Raw genomic sequence first — 18,789 nt, forward strand, 5'->3', positions numbered from 1 at the left:
ATAGAAGAGAGGGATTTATTTTGTGTCAGATAACTACAAAAAATACAAGAAATAAGGTTATATTCCATAGATATCTCTTTGCCTGAGTGAAATCTGGAGCTGAATTTACTATAATCCGGAGGTGTCAGTATTTTCCAAATAATAGTGTCTGAACTGATGCTGTTTGTTGCTTTTATTATTTGGATTTTGAAATATTTCCAATAAAAAGCATCATTACACAGAAATGGGAACTATCAGAGTGAATCATGTTTCCTCTGCATTTATGCTCATTGTTTCTGTCGAAGGGTCGAGAAGGTCGAACAGGATTTTCTGGGCTGCCTGGTCCTATTGTGAGTATGAATGAATGGAAATATGTTTAATTAAATTAAATTAAACTTATGTAGGAAATTTCAAGCAAAAACCAAAGTAGAAGATTGGTATTATGAATCACCCAAACAAGTTTAAAAACTGAGATTAAGACAGCATACAGTGCTCTTTATGGTATGACTTTAAATTGGGGATTAAAACTCAACAAAATATTGTATAAAATGCAAAATTACCTTACTTTAATACATATTAAGGCTAAGACTCTACCGTACTATTAATTGTAGAGATTAAACTGACCAATTTGAATATTAAGTCTAAGATCATACATATTATTAATTATGAAAATGAACCTTGTTCATTTAAATGTTAACACTTAGACCCTACATTTTTATTAACTATGGAGATTAGCCTGACTAATTTAAATATTAAGGCTAAGACATCACAGTATTATTAAGTATTGAAATTATTCTAACTAATTTAAATATTAGGTATTGGACACTACAGTTTTATTATTTACAGAATCCAACTTCATTTAAATATTAAGGCTAAGACACCACAGTATTATTAAATATTGAAATTATTCTAACTAATTTAAATATTAGGTATAAGACACTATAGTTGTATTATTTATGCTTTTTAACCTAATTTAAATATTAAGGCTAAGACTAAAACCCTACGTGTTATTAGTTGTGGAAATGAACCTCACTAATTTAAATACTAAGGCTAAGATCCTATGATATTATTAATTAAGGAAACTTATCTAACTGATGTAAATATTAAGGAAAAAAAAAATAATTTCAGTTAGTGAAAGTAACCTAATTTAAATATTAAAGCTATGTCCCTACATGTGGTTAATTATAGAAGTTAACCTGACTAATTTAAATATTTAGGCTAAGCCACTGCAGTGTTATTAATTACACAGTTAAACCTAATTGACATATTAAGGCTAAGTTAATACATATGAGTAATTATGGAAATAGCCTAATTTAAATATCGAGGCCAAGACACGGCAGTATAATTAACTTGACTAATTTAAATATGAAGGCTGAGATTCTACAGTATTATTAATCATATAATTAAATCTAATTGATATTTAAGGCCAAGACAATATAGGCAATAGTATTATTTATGGAAATGAACCTGATTTAAATATTAAGGCTAAGACACCACAGTACTAATATTTATGGAAATAAATTAACTCATTTACTAGTAAAGTTATGACCCTATCAAACAAAATACTTGTATACTGTAGATCTAATGGTGTTGTGTTTGTGTTTGCAGGGGGAGATGGGAAAATCTGGAGAGCGAGGACCTGAAGGAGAACCTGGTATTAAGGTTCCTATGTGGCTACACTTCTTATTCTGTACTCATGTGACTGCAGGTTTCAGGCGAAATTATTTGAATGTTTTTTTTTCAACATCTGTCAATAAATAGCTTTTATTTAACAGTTTACCATTTACTGAAATTCATTAAATATACAGTAACCCCTAAATGTATTTGAGCCATTAAGCCACATTTAAAAAGTGTAAATTCCATTGCATTAGATCACAAATTGTCAAAGCAAATGACTGTGGTTTTGTTTTTATATGTGTAATTTGTTTGTGTAGGGAGTAACTGGAGTTCCAGGGGTGACTGGACCTAAAGGTCTGAAGGTGATCACACTTCCATAAAATTAAATTTAAAACAGCAAAATATACTCCTGAAATATACACTAATACCAAGAGGACTGGACTGGTTTTTTTTTTAAGTTTAGGCTGATGAACATCATGTTCTCTACCTTTAGTTCCAGTATAAAGAATGAAAATTTGACTTTGTCTGTTCATATTTTAGGGGTTTCAAGGTGATTTGGGTAACAGAGGACAGGACGGCACTCTTGGATCATCGGTAAGACCAACTAACAATATATAGTCCATGGGCCTGGACCTAAAGTTTCCAGTATCGGTACCACTCAAGGTGACCAATACTTTTTGGTATTTTTAACTAGCTATATGCTAGCTATATCTAGTTTGCATTTTGATATGACAGCCGTTGCAGACTCACAGCTTAATAAATGTTATCACTGGTTTAATGGACACAATGAAAGAGTCTGAGCTAAAAGTCCAATTCGACAGGATTATTCCTCGTTATGAAAAATAAGAAACGCCACACATCATCATCTGTGTTAATAACTTTACAACACAGAACAATACTACAACAAACTGGAGTCTGAGAAAGATTTCGTTGCTATGGTAACAAGATCGTCTGTGACAAAAACAAGACACAAAAGGACAAAGCAAGACCCAAACGACAAAAACAAGACACAAATTGAGAAAAACAAGAAACAATGACAAAGCAAGGCACAAAATTACAAAACAAGACACAACGACAAAAACGAGACAATAACAAAATAAGACGCAAAATTACAAAAGCAAGACACAAAAACAACAGAAATGAGACACAAAATAACAAAATAAGATACAAAATGACAAAGTAAGACACAAAATTACAAAAACAAGACACAAATTAACCAAAAACAAGAAATGCAAATATATATATGTATACACACACACACACACACATATATATATATGCGTGTGTGTGTGTGTGTGTGTGTGTGTGTGTGTGTGTGTGTGTGTGTGTGTGTGTGTGTGTGTGTGTGTGTGTGTGTGTGTGTGTGTGTGTGTGTGTATATATATATACTGTCTATACTGTCACTGTCTAAGATTGTGAGTATGAATGAATGGAAATATGTTTAATTAAATTAAATTAAATTAAACTTATGTAGGAAATTTCAAGCAAAAACCAAAGTAGAAGATTGGTATTATGAATCACCCAAACAAGTTTAAAAACTGAGATTAAGACAGCATACAGTGCTCTTTATGGTGTGACTTTAAATTGGGGATTAAAACTCAACAAAATATTGTATAAAATGCAAAATTACCTTACTTTAATACATATTAAGGCTAAGACTCTACCGTACTATTAATTGTAGAGATTAAACTGACCAATTTGAATATTAAGTCTAAGATCATCCATATTATTAATTATGAAAATGAACCTTGTTAATGTAAATATTAACGCTAAGACCCTACATTATTATTAATTATGGAGATTAAGCTGATTAGTTTAAATATTAGGACACCATAAAACACCATAGTATTATTAAGTATTGAAATTATTCCAACTACTTTAAATATTAGGTACACAACACTGCAATTTGATTGTTTCTGGAATCCAACCTGATTTTAAAATTAAAGCTAAGGTTCTACAGTATTATTCATTATGGAGATTAACCTGGCTAATTTAAATATTAAGGCTAAGACACTACAGTATTATTAAATATTGAAATTATTTAAACTAATTTAAATATTAGGTAAAAGACGCTACAGTTTTATTATTTACAGAATCCAACTTCATTTAAATGTTAAGGCTAAGACACCACAGTATTATTAAATATTGAAAGTATTCTAACTAATTTAAATATTAGGTATAAGACACTATAGTTGTATTATTTATGCTTTTTAACCTAATTTAAATATTAAAGCTAAGACTATACAGTATGATTAATCATGGAGATTATCCTGACTATTTTAAATATTAAGGCTAAAATCCTACATGTTATTAGTTGTGGAAATGAACCTCGCTAATTTAGATACTAAGGCTAAGACCCTATGATATTATCAATTAAGGAAACTTAAATCTATAAAAAAAATGTGAAAATTATATTTATTTTTTCTTTTTTTATTCACTGGATTCAAGGAGACAGCATTAATTCTTTAAAAATATAATATACAGATGAATGTGCTAAAGTTAGGATAGCCAATCATCAAGTAAATTTGGAAAATTTCTTCCCAATGGGAGCTCTGAAGAGGTAACCAGGACAGGAATAGGTGTGTGATTCATGAAAATCCTCTTCTGTCAGGGATCAGCTGGTGAAAATGGAATAAAAGGAGACACTGGACCTCCAGGACCTAAAGTGAGTCAATTCTTCTATATTAAACACAGAACAAGCATGTTTTCTTGCCTTACGGTGTCACAAATGGATATCTGATGATTTTCCACAGGGGCTTCCTGGGAAGACAGGATCTAGTGGTTTCCAAGGTCCTGTAGGGAAGAGTGTGAGTGTTCAGTGCACTTGTTTCATAAAGTACAACGTGTTTTGTTTTTTTTTTAACTCTGGTTTAATCACGCAAAAGAGATTCTTTTGAGAACAAGTGGGAATAACTGCAGTGGGGTGAGAGGCCAACAACTAGGCATTCTCTTGAAGGTTTGAAGAGCCTCCACATTGTTTGTAGTTTAACCAGCATCTTAAGTTAAGTGAGATGAAGATGTTAATTCATTAATTCAGCTGTTGATTTCCAGGGAGAACCTGGCAGCAGAGGAATGAAGGGAACACTAGGAAAACCAGGAGAGAAAGTAAGTTTTAAACAATTTCTACATGAGGCTTTTACAGGTGTGACACTGTAAATCATTGTAAATTCATTCAGCTCATTCATTCTTTTTGACTCACAGTGTATTAAGGTATAATTTGACATTTTAATTAAATTAAATAGAAATTAAATATATTTATCTTAAGTAAAGTAGCAAAAAAATTAGTAGATTTGACTGAGTTCCTTTATGATGTTCTACAGTTAAGTTTTATTTAACATAAGTTCAGTTCCTGCCCAGTAAATATTAATTAACTGACTATATTTGATTAATTATTTCAGTCATTTTATGAGTTGTGAAAATGTAAAGCCAAGATAAGTTAACTTTAGAAAACAGGTTCTGTGAACTTAAGATATTGAGTTGAATAACTCGTCATATCGACAGTGACACCCATGCTTGCTTCCCATTTGATTTTTTCTGAGTTTAAAATATTCATTATTATAAAACAAAACAACCACAAGTCAATTTAAGATGTATTTAAAATACAACATGTATGTAAAATACACAATAAAGTTCCAGCATGTTTGTTTTCTGAAACAAAAAAGCAAGAGTTTTTGTGGAATTTTAGTTCTCTAATGATGCATCCTGGGAAGTCTGCTTATATGCTAATTTGGTTTCTTACTACATAATTTTATGAGTTGAGTGAGCTCTCAGCTGTTTATTCAACTCATAATTTTAAGTCAACATGTCTGATGTTATAAGAATATGAGTTTACAGGATCTAAGGTGGACTGAAGGTAAAAATTTGACATTTCAATATCAATTATCTGGAAGTTTACGTGAATTAAAAAAGATGAATTGATTTGACTAAATGATTTCATGATGTTTTGCAGTGCAGTGTGCATTCTTTTGAAAAAACACATTCAAACTTAGATAATACAATGACCACTATAATTCTGATTATCCAGAACTTTGCAGCCAAACTGATGCTAAAAAATATATAAAATAAAGACAGAAATGTTGTTTTCTTTAGGGGGTTGAAGGTAATAAAGGCTCCAGTGGACCTGCAGGCAGTGAAGGATTAAAGGTATGAATATTTAAGGCTTCATATTTTCAGTAATCATACATTCATCAGCAAATATTACACACTCATGATATGCATTATACATTTGAATTTAATGTGATTTTAACTTTATTGTGAAGGGTAAGAGAGGAGAGGAAGGACCAAGAGGAAAAGAAGGACCCTCGGTAAGTAAATTATCTCGTTAACAGTGTAAGTATGATTTATTGTTTGTCATTTTAGGTGTTTTTTCACATCTTGTTATGTTTCAGAGTGAGATGGGGATGACTGGACCACAGGGATACAGAGGACCTCCAGTAAGATGTTTTCAGTGATACATTCCTTCCAGACATCCAGTTCTTTACTCCTCCATTCATTAGCTCAACTTACATTGTTGAAATATTGTCTGAACAAGTTAAAATGCAGTCAATTTATCATTTAATAAGCTTTGTGTGCACAATATGTGAGTCTTTCTCTGTTTACCAGTCCTGCAGATGAAAAGTCTCTGAGCAGAAAACAGCTGATTTAGCTGATATTGTATAATTGTAGTGATTAGTTTCAAAAGTTAGTTTCGTACAGAGAGAAAAACAAACAAGATGCACTGTTGTTAGCCTTTGTCATGTGCTTTCACCAAAAAAACTGCACAGACCAGTTACTGCACTGCACTGACCTTCGACTAAATACTTTACTCTGCTTCTGTTAAACTTTTGTGTAACTTTAGCTGCTCTGTATTCCACTTCTATGCAGATGACACTCAGCTATTTGTAATGTGACTGCTTAGACCTCAGCGAGTTTAGCCTACATGCTTAATTTATGCAACATGTTAGCTTTTGTATTCAGATTCTTCTGTAGCTTTTCTTTGTCCTCACAGAAAGCCTCCATGGTTTGATTGTGAATTGTAGTTCTTTTTTTTAACCTAATCATTTTGATCTTTTTTGTTTGTTGTTTTTGTGAATTCATTTTGTTCCTGCAGGGTATCCAGGGTAAAATTGGACCGTGGGGGGAGGTTGGACCTCGTGGTCTTCCAGGTGATCGGGGGCCACGGGGACCAGTGGGCCCTCCTGGAGTTCCAGGTTACCCTGTAAGTTTATTTTCATGCTTTTATTGTCAAGTAGAATCTTTAGTCTCTGGAAAATTCCCTGTTGTTGTTTTCCAGATGTACTGATCCGCTCCACAGAATCAGTTTTATTGCCAAAAAGGTTTTCCAGTACGAGTGTTTTGGTGCATAACAGCAAACAGTGACAAGTAGGATGAAAGATTTAGTCAAGTTAAAAGTTAATTACAGCAAATCAAAGCTATGAGAAAATAATACAAGTATTTATAATGTTATTTAAGCGAGACAACTGTTCACATTATTATTCACTGGTAAATGTGTGAAGAATTTGCATTCCTGCACAATCTGTTCTGTTTTGTGATTTTGTGCGTGAACTTTCTACACAGATACAAACTCAGTGTTCTTGGTCACCACCTGTCTGCTAATCACCCCCACGGATCAGGAAGAAGGCAACAAGATAATCCAATTCAGTCCAATCCAACTTTATTTATATAGCACTTTGACCAACCATAGATTGAAGCAAAGTGCTGTACATCCAGAACAAGGCAAAGAAAATCAGAAATACACAATAAAGGCACTAAAAACAAATAAAATCAGAAATACACGATAAAGGCACTAAAAATAAATAAAATCAGAAATACACGATAAAGGCACTAAAAATAAATAAAATCAGAAATACACAATAAAAGCAGTAAAAACAAATTCTCTGGGCTCCAGTTAGAAGGCGTGCAACGGCATTTTAAACCAGCTGGAGACGTGAGAGAGAAGACTGGCAAACAAAAACCAAACAAAAGGGAAAAAATTTTTTCTGTAGTTGCTCCAGCACCTCTTCACTGCTGGATTGGTTTTCCTCAATCCTGCCAACATGAGCTTAAACGCTCCATGTTTTACAATAAGTAAAGACACTCATAACATTTTAATTGATACAGTTACTGCTGTCCACGTAACAGTTATCTGATGCAGTAAATGACACCAGTGAGTCTTATCTAAGCTTGTTGTTCATCATCACATGACGAACAACATATCAGCCACGAAGTAAAGTCACACATTAAAGTTTTAGGCTTTGAAAAGGTCAAACGTTTCTAACACGAGTTTCTTAAAAGTGCCGCGTGTCTGCTAACCTGATTTGGACATTATATGCCCATTAAACATTCCTCTTGTGACCACTATTAACAGACTCCGATCCAAAGAACAAACAGAAACTTTCTTTCTTCTCAGTTTCAGAGTTTTACCATTTCTTGCTCTGGTTTAGTCACCAGATCTGGTGATCCACTGTGAAACTGCACTTCATTTGGGTTTATTTGAAAACTCAGAAATGCTACATCATGTACAATTAAATTTCACAGTCTGGATCCTGTATCCTCTTTGAAGGAGCTTAAGCAGGTTTATTTCAACTCCAAGATAATTCAAAGCGCTTTACATAAAACATGAAAACATCAAAATCAACACAATTAAAAGAGTTAAGTGGAGACAAAAAGATAAAACAGTAAGTAAAAAGTTTTAAATATTTGTTATTTAATTAAAAGACAGAAGCAAACGGAAAAGTCTATTCTCTTGATTTCTTTTTAAAGTGAGATTTGCTGCAGATTTTCACTTTTCTAAGAGTTTGTTACAGATATGTGTTGTGTAAAAAATAGGAAGCTGCCTCTTTGTGTTTCATTTTGACTGAAAACAAACCGGAGAGGTCTGGATTTTTTCTAACAAGGCAGCAGATCAGAAATGTATTAACGTATTATATTCCTGCCGTTTGCACCAGTAACAAATCTTTATATCTGTCTAAATAGTAAGATATTATGGAGATAAATACATATATTATTACAGATTATGGACGTTTGTCATTTTTACACGTGTAAAGCTACTTAATTAAACAACAAGAGACGACGGACGGAAGGACGGACGGAGAAACGAGCCGAATATTTGGATTTCAAAATAAAAATCCGGATACCACCGTCACAACCGAATATTCGGATATTCAGGTCCAGCCCTAGTTTACACAGATTATTCCCTGTGCATCTGATGATATTTAATGTTTTTATAACTATTTTGCAGCCAAAACATGGCAAAAACACAGACTTTGCATGTAATAATCTGGAAAAACAGTGAAATAATCATTTCAATGCACAAAACAAAAAAAACCTGCTGTTCCAAGCTCACTAAGATGAGTTTGTTGTTAATATTTAGAGTTTTATTTATTCTCTTCACATTTAGGGTAAAGACGGAACTCAAGGACCAAATGGATTAGCTGGTGTTAAAGGAGAGAAGGTAAAACTTTTTATCTACTGAGAATTATCTGCACTTCTGGGCTTTCTGAAATGATCCAGAAAATGGACATCAGTGATGGAATAATGTGAATAATTTCATAGTTTTTGTTGTCGTGTCTTCAGGGATCCAGAGGAGCTTCGGGGCAGCAGGGAGTCGCTGGTCTCCATGGTGAGGAGGTAGATTGATTAGACTGTGTTGGTCACAGATTTGACTTTTTAAAAAAATATGCCTTTAACTGATAGCAAAGGTACTAAAATATCTGAATGAGAAAACACAATACGATCATATAAAGACATGATGATAAGCCTGACGATTAATTAGAGTAACTGAGTGTTTTTATGTTCAGGGTCCAGCTGGACTGAAGGGAGGTGAAGGAGCAGTCGGTCAAAAAGGAAAACCTGTGAGTAAATGTGAATATAAACTTTATTTTTGCCTCTTAAAATTATGGATTTATGATCAATAAGAATCTCTGACAGTTTAAGAATAAATCAGTCTTAAAACTCTGAAAATCAATTGTTTTACTTAAATTTCAGGGCAATAAAGGAAAACCTGGAGCTGCTGGACTTAAAGGACCAAAAGGATCTGAAGGTGAACGAGGAAACCAAGGACCACAAGGACCAACCGGAGCACCAGGAAAACAGGTATGTAGGAAAGATTTCTGAAGTTTAGTTTAACACACTGGACAAAAAAAAATAAATAAATGAAAGCGCAACAAAAAAATAAATAACAGTCTTTTTCCTTTTAATTTTTTTCTGCGTCTTTGAAATGTACAAAAATCTGAATAATTTTCAAATGCACATGAATTTATGTAAAAAATAAAAGAAAACATGTAAAGAAAAACGAACTGAATAACCTTAAAATTCGCATTTTTTCGTAAAAATTTTACATTTTGTAATTTTAAAAAATAGAAAAAAAATTAAAATTTTGTACATAAAACGACTGAGTATATGTTTACAAATTTATCTTAATTTGCAAATATTTGATTTTTACTTAACTACTTCAATTAATTTGGATGAAATCGTTAAATTCAAGCTTAATACTTAAAAAAAAATATATATATATATATATAGATAGATAGCTATAGATATAGATATTATATTTAAAATATTAAATGCAGTTAATGAAAACAGAAAAAGAAGTGCTGGTTATATATTTTTACATACATTTGTTTATTAAATGAGAAACGTCTTGTATAGATACAGAAATTTGGATATAATTACACAAACTTCTGTGTAAAGATAATAAACACTGAGGAAAGCACATCTGTAATTATACACAAACTTCTTTAAATGTGTAAGATATCGTTCATTTAACAACCAAATCCATTTAAAACTTCAGAACCAACACTAAACTACATTTTTTCGGTTATTCTCATTCACATATTTTTCATGTTACTTTACATTAGACGTGTACATTCACAGTCATCCTTTATTAAACCTTAAAGTGAAAAAATACATATACAGACAAACAATCCCACTCGCACTCACACCTACAAGCAATTTATAATAATCAATTAACCTCAGCATATTTTTGGACTGTGGGAGGAAGCCGGAGAACCCGGAGAAAACCCACATATGCACAGGGAGAACATGCAAACTCTGTGCAGCCCATTTTACTGAATATTTCTAGTAAAGTGTTAATTAAATTAAGTCACTGTGTTCCCTCTTTACCGTCTTTCTCTGTTTGTAGGGTTACAGAGGTTCACCAGGAGACCGAGGAAAACAAGGAGTCCCGGGACTGAAGGTCTGTTAGTAACCCAGAAACAGAAGCCGTGATGAAGGACTGAACCTGACAGTGTGTTTATGATGGTGATAAATCCACAGGGTGAACTCGGTACCAGGGGCCCATCAGGACAGTCTGGACAGTTTGGACCTGGAGGCAACACCGGAGCAGCAGGAAGCAAAGGACAGAAGGGACTTCAGGGACACACTGTCAGTAACACAGTGGGCTTATCTGGTTATTAATGCTGTCAAATATGTCCAGTCTTACATCATTTTAAATGCATGTGTTCTGATGTTGCTCTAATAAATGTATAAATGCATGTTTCATTATGACACAGCTGATGTTTTTCTCATTTCAGGGCCCCCCTGGTAGTTTAGGTCCCCCTGGACAAATTGGACCTTCACCAGCTGTATGTTCATTTTAATTTAACATTAATTTAACACTACTATGTTTTTTTTTTGTTTGTTTGTTTGTTTGTTTGTTTTTTTTTAAAAAGGCTGTTAAAAAGAAAAAAATCCGCTAAATGGGTCATGGAAGAATAAAATTGCTTTAAAAGTGTTAACTTACACACACTAAAAAAAAATTATGTTTTGGCTCAATGTAAACAAAGAACACAACAGTTTGCATCAATGTTCTGATGAAATTATGTTCAACCAACAAACTACACCGAGTTGGGATAATTAGCCTTTTCTTCTACAATCAAAGGTATTTTAATTATTTAATGATTTGTAACATAAACATAAGTGTTTCTAAGTTGATTATTCATAAAAAATTAAGTTGTTCTAACTAGAATTTCCATGTAATTTAAACAGCCTTTTAAGTGTTATGTACTTAATTACAGTTTTTAAATTGCCAGTTTTTCAAAATTAAGTTGCTCCAATGACAAATAGGTACATAGGTGTGTGAAATCCTGAACTCAAGGTGAAGAAAATTTACTTTTCAGGCCAATTTCATTACGTTATCTCAACGTAAATTCAGTTTTAAATCAACTAATGCAGAAATTTGAGTTTAAACTACACACAATATCTAATTAGCTCAGTTATCAACATTATAATGTCAGCTGAGCTCTTTAAAATAATGGTTGCAACCTGATAGATTTTTATCTTTAAATTCTTATCTTGCGGTAATGCATTTAATTAAGTAGCGATAATATTTCCCTTTAATTAGCTTGTAAAGTGTATAGGGTCCTATTCCCACTATTTAATAGAATGCATAGTTACAAGATAAGTATTCTAATTTAGTTGTAACCATTTTTAATGGGTTGCTGGTGTAATAAAGCTGCATCAACAATTGTGTGTAATTTAAACTCAAATTCATGCAGTAGTTGATTTAAAACTAATTTCAAGTCTACCTGACTTTAGACGGTTAATTAAAAAAACTTTTAATTGAAGAGGAAAAGCTAATTTCTCAAAGTGTAGTTTGTTGGTTTGCAGAACATAATTTCATGTGAAGTTGGCAAATCTCAAAAAGACTGATGCAAACTGCTTTTTATTGAGCCTGAACATACATTTTTGATAATTAGAACAACAAGATTGCAGCAAAAATTGTCATTCAGGAGGTGTTAAATTATACTTGGGTGTCAAAACACGAGGAGAATATTGTCTGTCCAGTCTGCCACACAGGCTTAATAGTGAAACTATGTGGGGTTTTTGGCTTTTTTGATAGTTGTTAAAATGTAAATTCTCAAAATAGGAATCTGGACAGAATTCATGTGTTGTTTCAGGGTTTACCAGGAGAGAGAGGAGCTGAGGGCAAATCTGGAATCTCTGGACTAAAGGTGTAATGTACCATTCATTCATTCATTCAGTCATTCATTCATTTTCCATTTTCATTGTTATTTACTGGTAAATAACTGTGTTTCTGCTATGTTTTATAATTCAGGGCAGTCAGGGTGAAAAAGGAAAACCTGGTGTTCCAGGCATTAAAGCAGATGTGGTGAGATTTTATTACCTGCTACATCCCGTGGTTGTTTTTATTTGCTTGTTTTTAACCCTCCTGTCATCCTGCAGATCAAAATTGACCCATTTTAAAGTTTGAAAATGTGGAAAAAATATATATTTTCATAGTGAAACTTCTGATGTCCACATTTTCAACATTTTGGGGAAATCTTTGAATATTTTTTGGTGAAAAAAAAAAAGAAATGTTAAAAATGTTTCTTAAGAACATTCACAAAAAAAATCAACCAAAATCCAGCGAATTGCACTGGATTTTGGTTGATTTTTTTTTGTGAATGTTCTTAAAGAAAATATTACAAGTTTTACTGATATATATGGAATAACTTTAGATATTTTTAGGATTTTTTTGGAAGATTTTTACTCATTTTTTGAAAATATTTACAAGAGTTTTCTTGCCATATTTGGGGGATTTTTATAAAATAAATCTTTTAAGGGAAACTTTTAAGGAATTATTGGAATTTTATTTCTGAAGATTTTGCAAATTTTCAGAAATTTGGGGAATTTTTTTGCTGAGTTTTTGGATTTTTTTCAGACAAGGAAACAGTATTTTTTGTTGCCCGTAAATGAAGACAACAGGAAGGTTAAAGGAGTGTATGAAAATGTAACCACAGTGATGCAAACTGCTGTGTTTTAAAGGGCATAAGAGGTCAGAAAGGTGCCAAAGGGGAACCTGGGAAACAAGACACAAGGGTAAGAAGACATTTTTTTTAAACTTTTATCGTGTTATTCTTATCATTACATGTTATTAAACTGAATTATTGAATGGTGTTGTATTAAAATTCTCAGTTATATGAGAGAATGTGTCTGTATTTTCAGGGCACAGTGGGGAGGAAAGGTTTTATCGGCTCTACAGGAGCTAAAGGTCGACCTGGACCCAACGGACCTCCTGGTTTTCCAGGAACTAAAGGAACTCAGGGTCCAAAGGTAAGAAGAAAAAGCTGTCTCACAGCCGATTTAAACCTAAAATAATCATTTAATTCTTGAAATAAAGTTGTTATGGACAGGATGGTGGTGCAGCAGCATGGAGCAGCCACTCTAAACTGATTTTAGCTTATAGCTCATTATTATTTTTGGTTACTATTCAAGAAAAGAAGCATCTATATGCATTACTTATTTATTAGAACAGAAAGCCACTTTTGTATTTTTGCATTTTTTACAGTTTACTGCACTGTAAAAAATGCAAATAGAGAAATAAACATCTTTATCTATAAAAGCAAAAAAAGAAAAAAAAAGTCAGTAAAATGACAAAAAAATAGACTGAACTTACATGTCTAATGCATAATATTCTGAAAAACTTGCAACCGAATGAAAATTTTCCATTTTTCAAAGGAAATTAGGGTGTTTTTTTTTTTACATAAAATGACAGTGAAAACCATACTGTATCATACGTTTAGTTTAGTAAGACGTAAGAAACAATTTTTTTCTAAAACATTTTTTAAATGTAGTTTTAAATAATCTTGCTTTTTCCACTTTTTGTATTTTTAAACTACGTGATAATCTCAGCAAAATTTCAAAAGTAGGCTGTGACATGTTTAATGGAATGTATCATGAAAAACTTCTAACTGAATAAAAAATAATCCCTTTTTTTAAGAAAAGTGATTTTTTTTTTGGCATAAAAAGACATTAAAATACCTTTGCAGATGTATTGTAATTTCACAAATATTTCTGTTTTATTAAACATATAAAAGTATGAAACATTAAGTCACTTTGCTCACTTAATTTTTTACTTGCTGATATGTGTTCCTCTTAATGATTTGCTGTTGTCATGTAATAATGTCTGTGGTTTGTTTTTTAACATGTTAGTCTTTTATTTCTCATTGGGATGACAATAAAATTGGCCTGACTTGAGATATTTGTTGTTATCTCACCTGGAGCAACATGACCATTAATTCTATTTTTCATGCGTTTGAGCATCTGCAGTTTTGAAGATTTACTTCATGTTGCTGTGTATTTTCTAAAGGGAAAACAGGGCCAGGCTGGAAGGAAAGGAACCAAAGGAGCTGCTGGGAAAATTGTGAGTTTTATTTTAATACAGAAGCCATAAACCAAACAGTTCTGTGGCCTTAGAATTTAAATTTGTTTTTCCATCTGTCTGAGTGTAACTGGTGATAATCTTAAAAAAGGCAACTATAAATGACGGTTTATTTAACCTATCTGGATAAAGTCTTGTCTCCAGTCAGTGTATATCAAACTCTCCTACATAAATAACCCATTTTACCCCATATTCTTCTGCCATTTATGTTTGGTGACACATTATTTAACCCTCCTGTTGTCTTCATTTACAGGCACCAAAAATATTGTTTCCTTGTCTGAAAAAAATCCAAAAATCCTGCAAAAAAATTCCCCAAATTTCTGAAAATTTGCAAAACCTTTAGGAAGAAAATTACAATAATTCCTTATAAGATTTATTTTAAAAAAAAAAAAATCCCCCAAATTTGGCAAAAAAATTCTTGTAAATATTTTCAAAAAAATGAATCAAAATCTTCCCAAAAAAATCCTAAAAATATCTAAAGTGATTCCATATTTATCAGTAAAACTTAGAGTATTTTCTTTCAGAACATTCACAAAAAAATGAGTTGATTTTGTGAATGTTCTTAAAGAAATATTTTTTTTAACATTTCTTTTTTTCCCACCAAAAAATGTTCAAAAATTTCCCAAAAATGTGGACATCAGAAGTTTCACTGTGAATTTTAAAAAATTTTTTCCCCACATTTTCTAACTTTAAAACAGGTCAATTTGACCCACAGGACAACACGAGGGTTAATATAATTTATAGGGTAAATGAACTGGTAACTCAGAACCAAATACTGATTTAACAGCCTTATCTAATAAAATTTATGTTTTTTAGGGAGCTAAAGGCCCAACAGGTAGACCGGGAGCTGCTGGACGACCTGGAAAACCTGCAAGTATCCCTGTTGACAGATGAAATACAAATATTAACGTAAGATCTCCTGCAAAACAGAGATTTGCATTATGAGGTGATGATTGTATTCTGGTTTTGCGATCTTGTTCTCAGGGTCTGAGTGGTTTGGACGGGTTACTGGGGGTAGAAGGTAACGAAGGAGATCAGGTAGGGAAAGTTCACCCTCCTGTAGTTTAGCATGCTGCTGAAGGTTTTTCATGAATTAAACTCCTTCCCTGCTCAATCTAAAGGGTGATGTAGGTTTCAGAGGAGCTCCTGGAACACCGGGCAGGCCAGGGAAGACGGTAAGTTCAGTAAATACATGAAGAATATGCAACCCTGCACCAAAATCTAAGGAAAATGTTCCCCTATGCAGTATGTGGTGCTAAATACATCTAATTTTATAGGGAAACCCTGGAGCTTCTGGGATTAGAGGAAATACTGGAACAGGAGGGTTCAAGGTATGAAATCAGGTTGTTTGTTTAGTTAAATATCAAGTGAATTTATAATTATACCCATGATATTGCACCTTTCAGGGTAACTCTGGCCCAAAAGGCAGACATGGGCCTCCTGGACCAGTTGGACCGAAGGTAAACTAGTTTATTCGACAGCAGAATCCGGTCATTAATGATATATTTGCCCGATCATGTGATTGTGTACGTCATCCCTGGTGTTGATTCAGGGTGTTCCAGGACTGAGAGGAGGGAAAGGTGAAGCAGGAAGTCCTGGCACAAAGGTAAAGTCTGACATACACTGTAAAAAAAAAAAAAAAAAAATTGGCAGAATACATTCAAAAACTGAAAAAAATAAAAAATAATGGCAATTATCTGTAACTAATCCTATTTTAGCCGATTTACTTACCTTCAAATTGTATAAATATTTCAAAGACTCACATATTAAAGGATAAATTACTATTTGTAAAATACAGATGTTTTACGTGGACATTATGTACAATTTTGGCTTTTTTCCCCCCCAGTTGACATGTAAATTAATACTTTTTTATCTGTGATTTTCCTACATATTATCTGTAATTTAAAAAAATTGGGCCAAATCTGTAAAATAAGAGTTTAAAGCTTTACCATTTCTCAATCCTAATTATACATTTAATTATACACTTTTTTATTTCAAATGACAGCAGATGTTTGTAAAATAATATGTTTTGCTGATTTAAATACAGTAAAAAGTGTAATTTTATGGTCAAACATTGCAAAAGACAAATATAACAATACTGTTACAATAAGCAAGGGAGCTCAAGCGCAGCAGACACACTGGAGTGATGTTAAGGTGTTTATTTACAGGACTGTGAGCTGACTACAAGTCGAAGTAGGAAAATAACAACTGGCATTAATTCTCGGAGAACTCAAGAAAGGCGCTTCACTACAACTAGTGGCGAGGAGGACTAAATACAAAGCTAAGGGCACAAACTCACGGTGGATAAGACCAAGGCAAGAAAGGCTAATTCTAAGATTTCGCGACTCAAAACTATAACGAAACTACAGGCGCGTAAATTACTTAGGCTACTATAATACAAACTATAATTTCGACTACTAAGGCTTTTGAAACAATATGAAGCAACTCTGTAACTATCAGAAACAGATTTCAAAACAATTCAAATAGCTGATGCTCAGACTGGGCTCTAACTGGAAACCTCAGGGTGCATATGGTCCAAGGCAATTGCAGCGGCTGGTAGGTTATGGTGAGAACGCCAGGGGGTCGAGTCGGCTCTGGTCAGTGAATCTCTGAGGAACCAAGAGAGAGAAGTGACGGAGAACCCAGGTGAGTCCAAGCAGGAACAGGTGGCTCTGGAGAGGCTGTGTCACAATCCGGCACTGAGAGCTGAGTGGCATCTGGATTTATTGCAGAGTGTGTGAGGCTTGATTGGCTGCATTCAATCTGCTCCTGAACCTGCTGATGATGATGATGATGTAGAACACCTGCCGCTGCAATTACTCCATGGACAACCTAAAAAGGAAGAAAGGGGAGGAGAGAGAGAGGGGGAGAGAGGGGGAGAGAGGGGGAGAGGGCACTATCTGGGCCTGGCAGCTGCCAACCTGACAAATACATATTTTAGATGTGGACATTAGTTTTGAACTGTTTTATATAGTAAATGAATTTTTTTTTCTGCTGTTTTGATTGATTTTGATTATCTGTAATTTAACAAAACAGAAAAATCTAGAAAATAACAGTAAATTGTTTGAAAAATTACTTTTAAATATGTTATTTTTTTACAGTTTACATTGCACTGCATCTCCTCACCTCACAATTAATTTTTTTTTTTCAATTTTAATTTTTTATTTTTTTTTTGGAAGTATGCATGTTTTTTTTTTTTTACTGTTTTTCCAAAAATGATGTGCACCGTAGATAATTTAACCTTCCTGTCATCCTGTGGGTCAAATTGACCCGTTTTAAAGTTTGAAAATGTGGAAAAAATATATATTTTCATAGTGAAAACTTATACATTTTCAACATTTTGGGAACTTTTTGAATATGTTTTGGTGTAAAAAAAAAAAAAAAAGAAATACAAAAAACTAATGTTTCTTTAAGAACATTCGGAAAAAAATCAACCAAAATCCAGCGAATTTTGCTGGATTTTGGTTGATTTTTTTGGTTGATTTTGGTTGATTTTGATTTTGGTTGATTTTTTTTCAAACGTTCTTAAAGAAAATATTAGAACTTTTACTGACATATGGAATTACTTTAGATGTTTTTAGGATTTTTTTTGGAAGACTTTTATTCATTTACATTTTTTAGTTTTTAGTTTTTTTATTTCTTGCCAAGTTGGGGATGTTTTTAAAAAAAAATTTAAGGGAAACTTTTAAGGATTTTTTGGAATTTTCTTCCTGAAGATTTGGCAAATTTTTATAAATTGGGGATTTTTTGCTGAGTTTTTGAATTTTTTTCAGACGAGGGAACAACTTTTTTTGGTGCCCGTAAATGAGGACAATAGGAGGGTTTAATTAACGCTGTTCTTTAAAAGAGTGACATTTTATCGTTCTTCATAGGCTCTTTGCTGTAATCCTTGATAAAAGTGGAGAAACCACACAGAAAGTAAAAATTTAAATTCTTAAAATTATGGTTTGGAAGTCAAACTCGCGTGTTTCTTTATTTACAGGGTCTCCCAGGTGACATGGGGATACTGGGACCAATCGGGCCACCAGGACTAAAAGTTGGTTGAAATGACT

At 32.9% G+C, this 18,789-nt stretch overlaps 1 protein-coding gene across 7 annotated transcripts in view; it reads left to right on the forward strand.

Annotated features, from left to right (window-relative positions):
- The window catches only part of si:dkey-21p1.3 (collagen alpha-1(I) chain), a 53,110-nt gene that overhangs the window by 22,105 nt on the left and 12,216 nt on the right, over positions 1–18,789 (forward strand). For all 7 annotated transcript variants that reach the window (XR_008604046.1, XR_008604047.1, XM_055017630.1 and 4 more), the window contains 30 exons: positions 285–329; positions 1,588–1,641; positions 1,914–1,958; positions 2,137–2,190; positions 4,208–4,261; positions 4,350–4,403; positions 4,648–4,701; positions 5,686–5,739; positions 5,856–5,900; positions 5,985–6,029; positions 6,686–6,793; positions 8,975–9,028; positions 9,151–9,204; positions 9,375–9,428; positions 9,562–9,669; positions 10,718–10,771; positions 10,852–10,959; positions 11,109–11,159; positions 12,474–12,527; positions 12,632–12,685; positions 13,342–13,395; positions 13,522–13,629; positions 14,666–14,719; positions 15,554–15,607; positions 15,722–15,775; positions 15,859–15,912; positions 16,015–16,068; positions 16,144–16,197; positions 16,290–16,343; positions 18,720–18,773. Coding sequence is in view for 5 of the 7 variants with exons in the window: in XM_055017630.1 (XP_054873605.1) it covers positions 285–329; positions 1,588–1,641; positions 1,914–1,958; positions 2,137–2,190; positions 4,208–4,261; positions 4,350–4,403; positions 4,648–4,701; positions 5,686–5,739; positions 5,856–5,900; positions 5,985–6,029; positions 6,686–6,793; positions 8,975–9,028; positions 9,151–9,204; positions 9,375–9,428; positions 9,562–9,669; positions 10,718–10,771; positions 10,852–10,959; positions 11,109–11,159; positions 12,474–12,527; positions 12,632–12,685; positions 13,342–13,395; positions 13,522–13,629; positions 14,666–14,719; positions 15,554–15,607; positions 15,722–15,775; positions 15,859–15,912; positions 16,015–16,068; positions 16,144–16,197; positions 16,290–16,343; positions 18,720–18,773 (1,797 nt within the window). In the remaining 2 variants the exon portion in view is untranslated. The remainder of the gene's footprint in view (positions 1–284; positions 330–1,587; positions 1,642–1,913; positions 1,959–2,136; positions 2,191–4,207; positions 4,262–4,349; positions 4,404–4,647; positions 4,702–5,685; positions 5,740–5,855; positions 5,901–5,984; positions 6,030–6,685; positions 6,794–8,974; positions 9,029–9,150; positions 9,205–9,374; positions 9,429–9,561; positions 9,670–10,717; positions 10,772–10,851; positions 10,960–11,108; positions 11,160–12,473; positions 12,528–12,631; positions 12,686–13,341; positions 13,396–13,521; positions 13,630–14,665; positions 14,720–15,553; positions 15,608–15,721; positions 15,776–15,858; positions 15,913–16,014; positions 16,069–16,143; positions 16,198–16,289; positions 16,344–18,719; positions 18,774–18,789) is intronic.

Source organism: Amphiprion ocellaris, chromosome 2, assembly GCF_022539595.1.
Source record: "Amphiprion ocellaris isolate individual 3 ecotype Okinawa chromosome 2, ASM2253959v1, whole genome shotgun sequence".
NCBI classification, from domain to species: Eukaryota; Metazoa; Chordata; class Actinopteri; family Pomacentridae; genus Amphiprion; species Amphiprion ocellaris.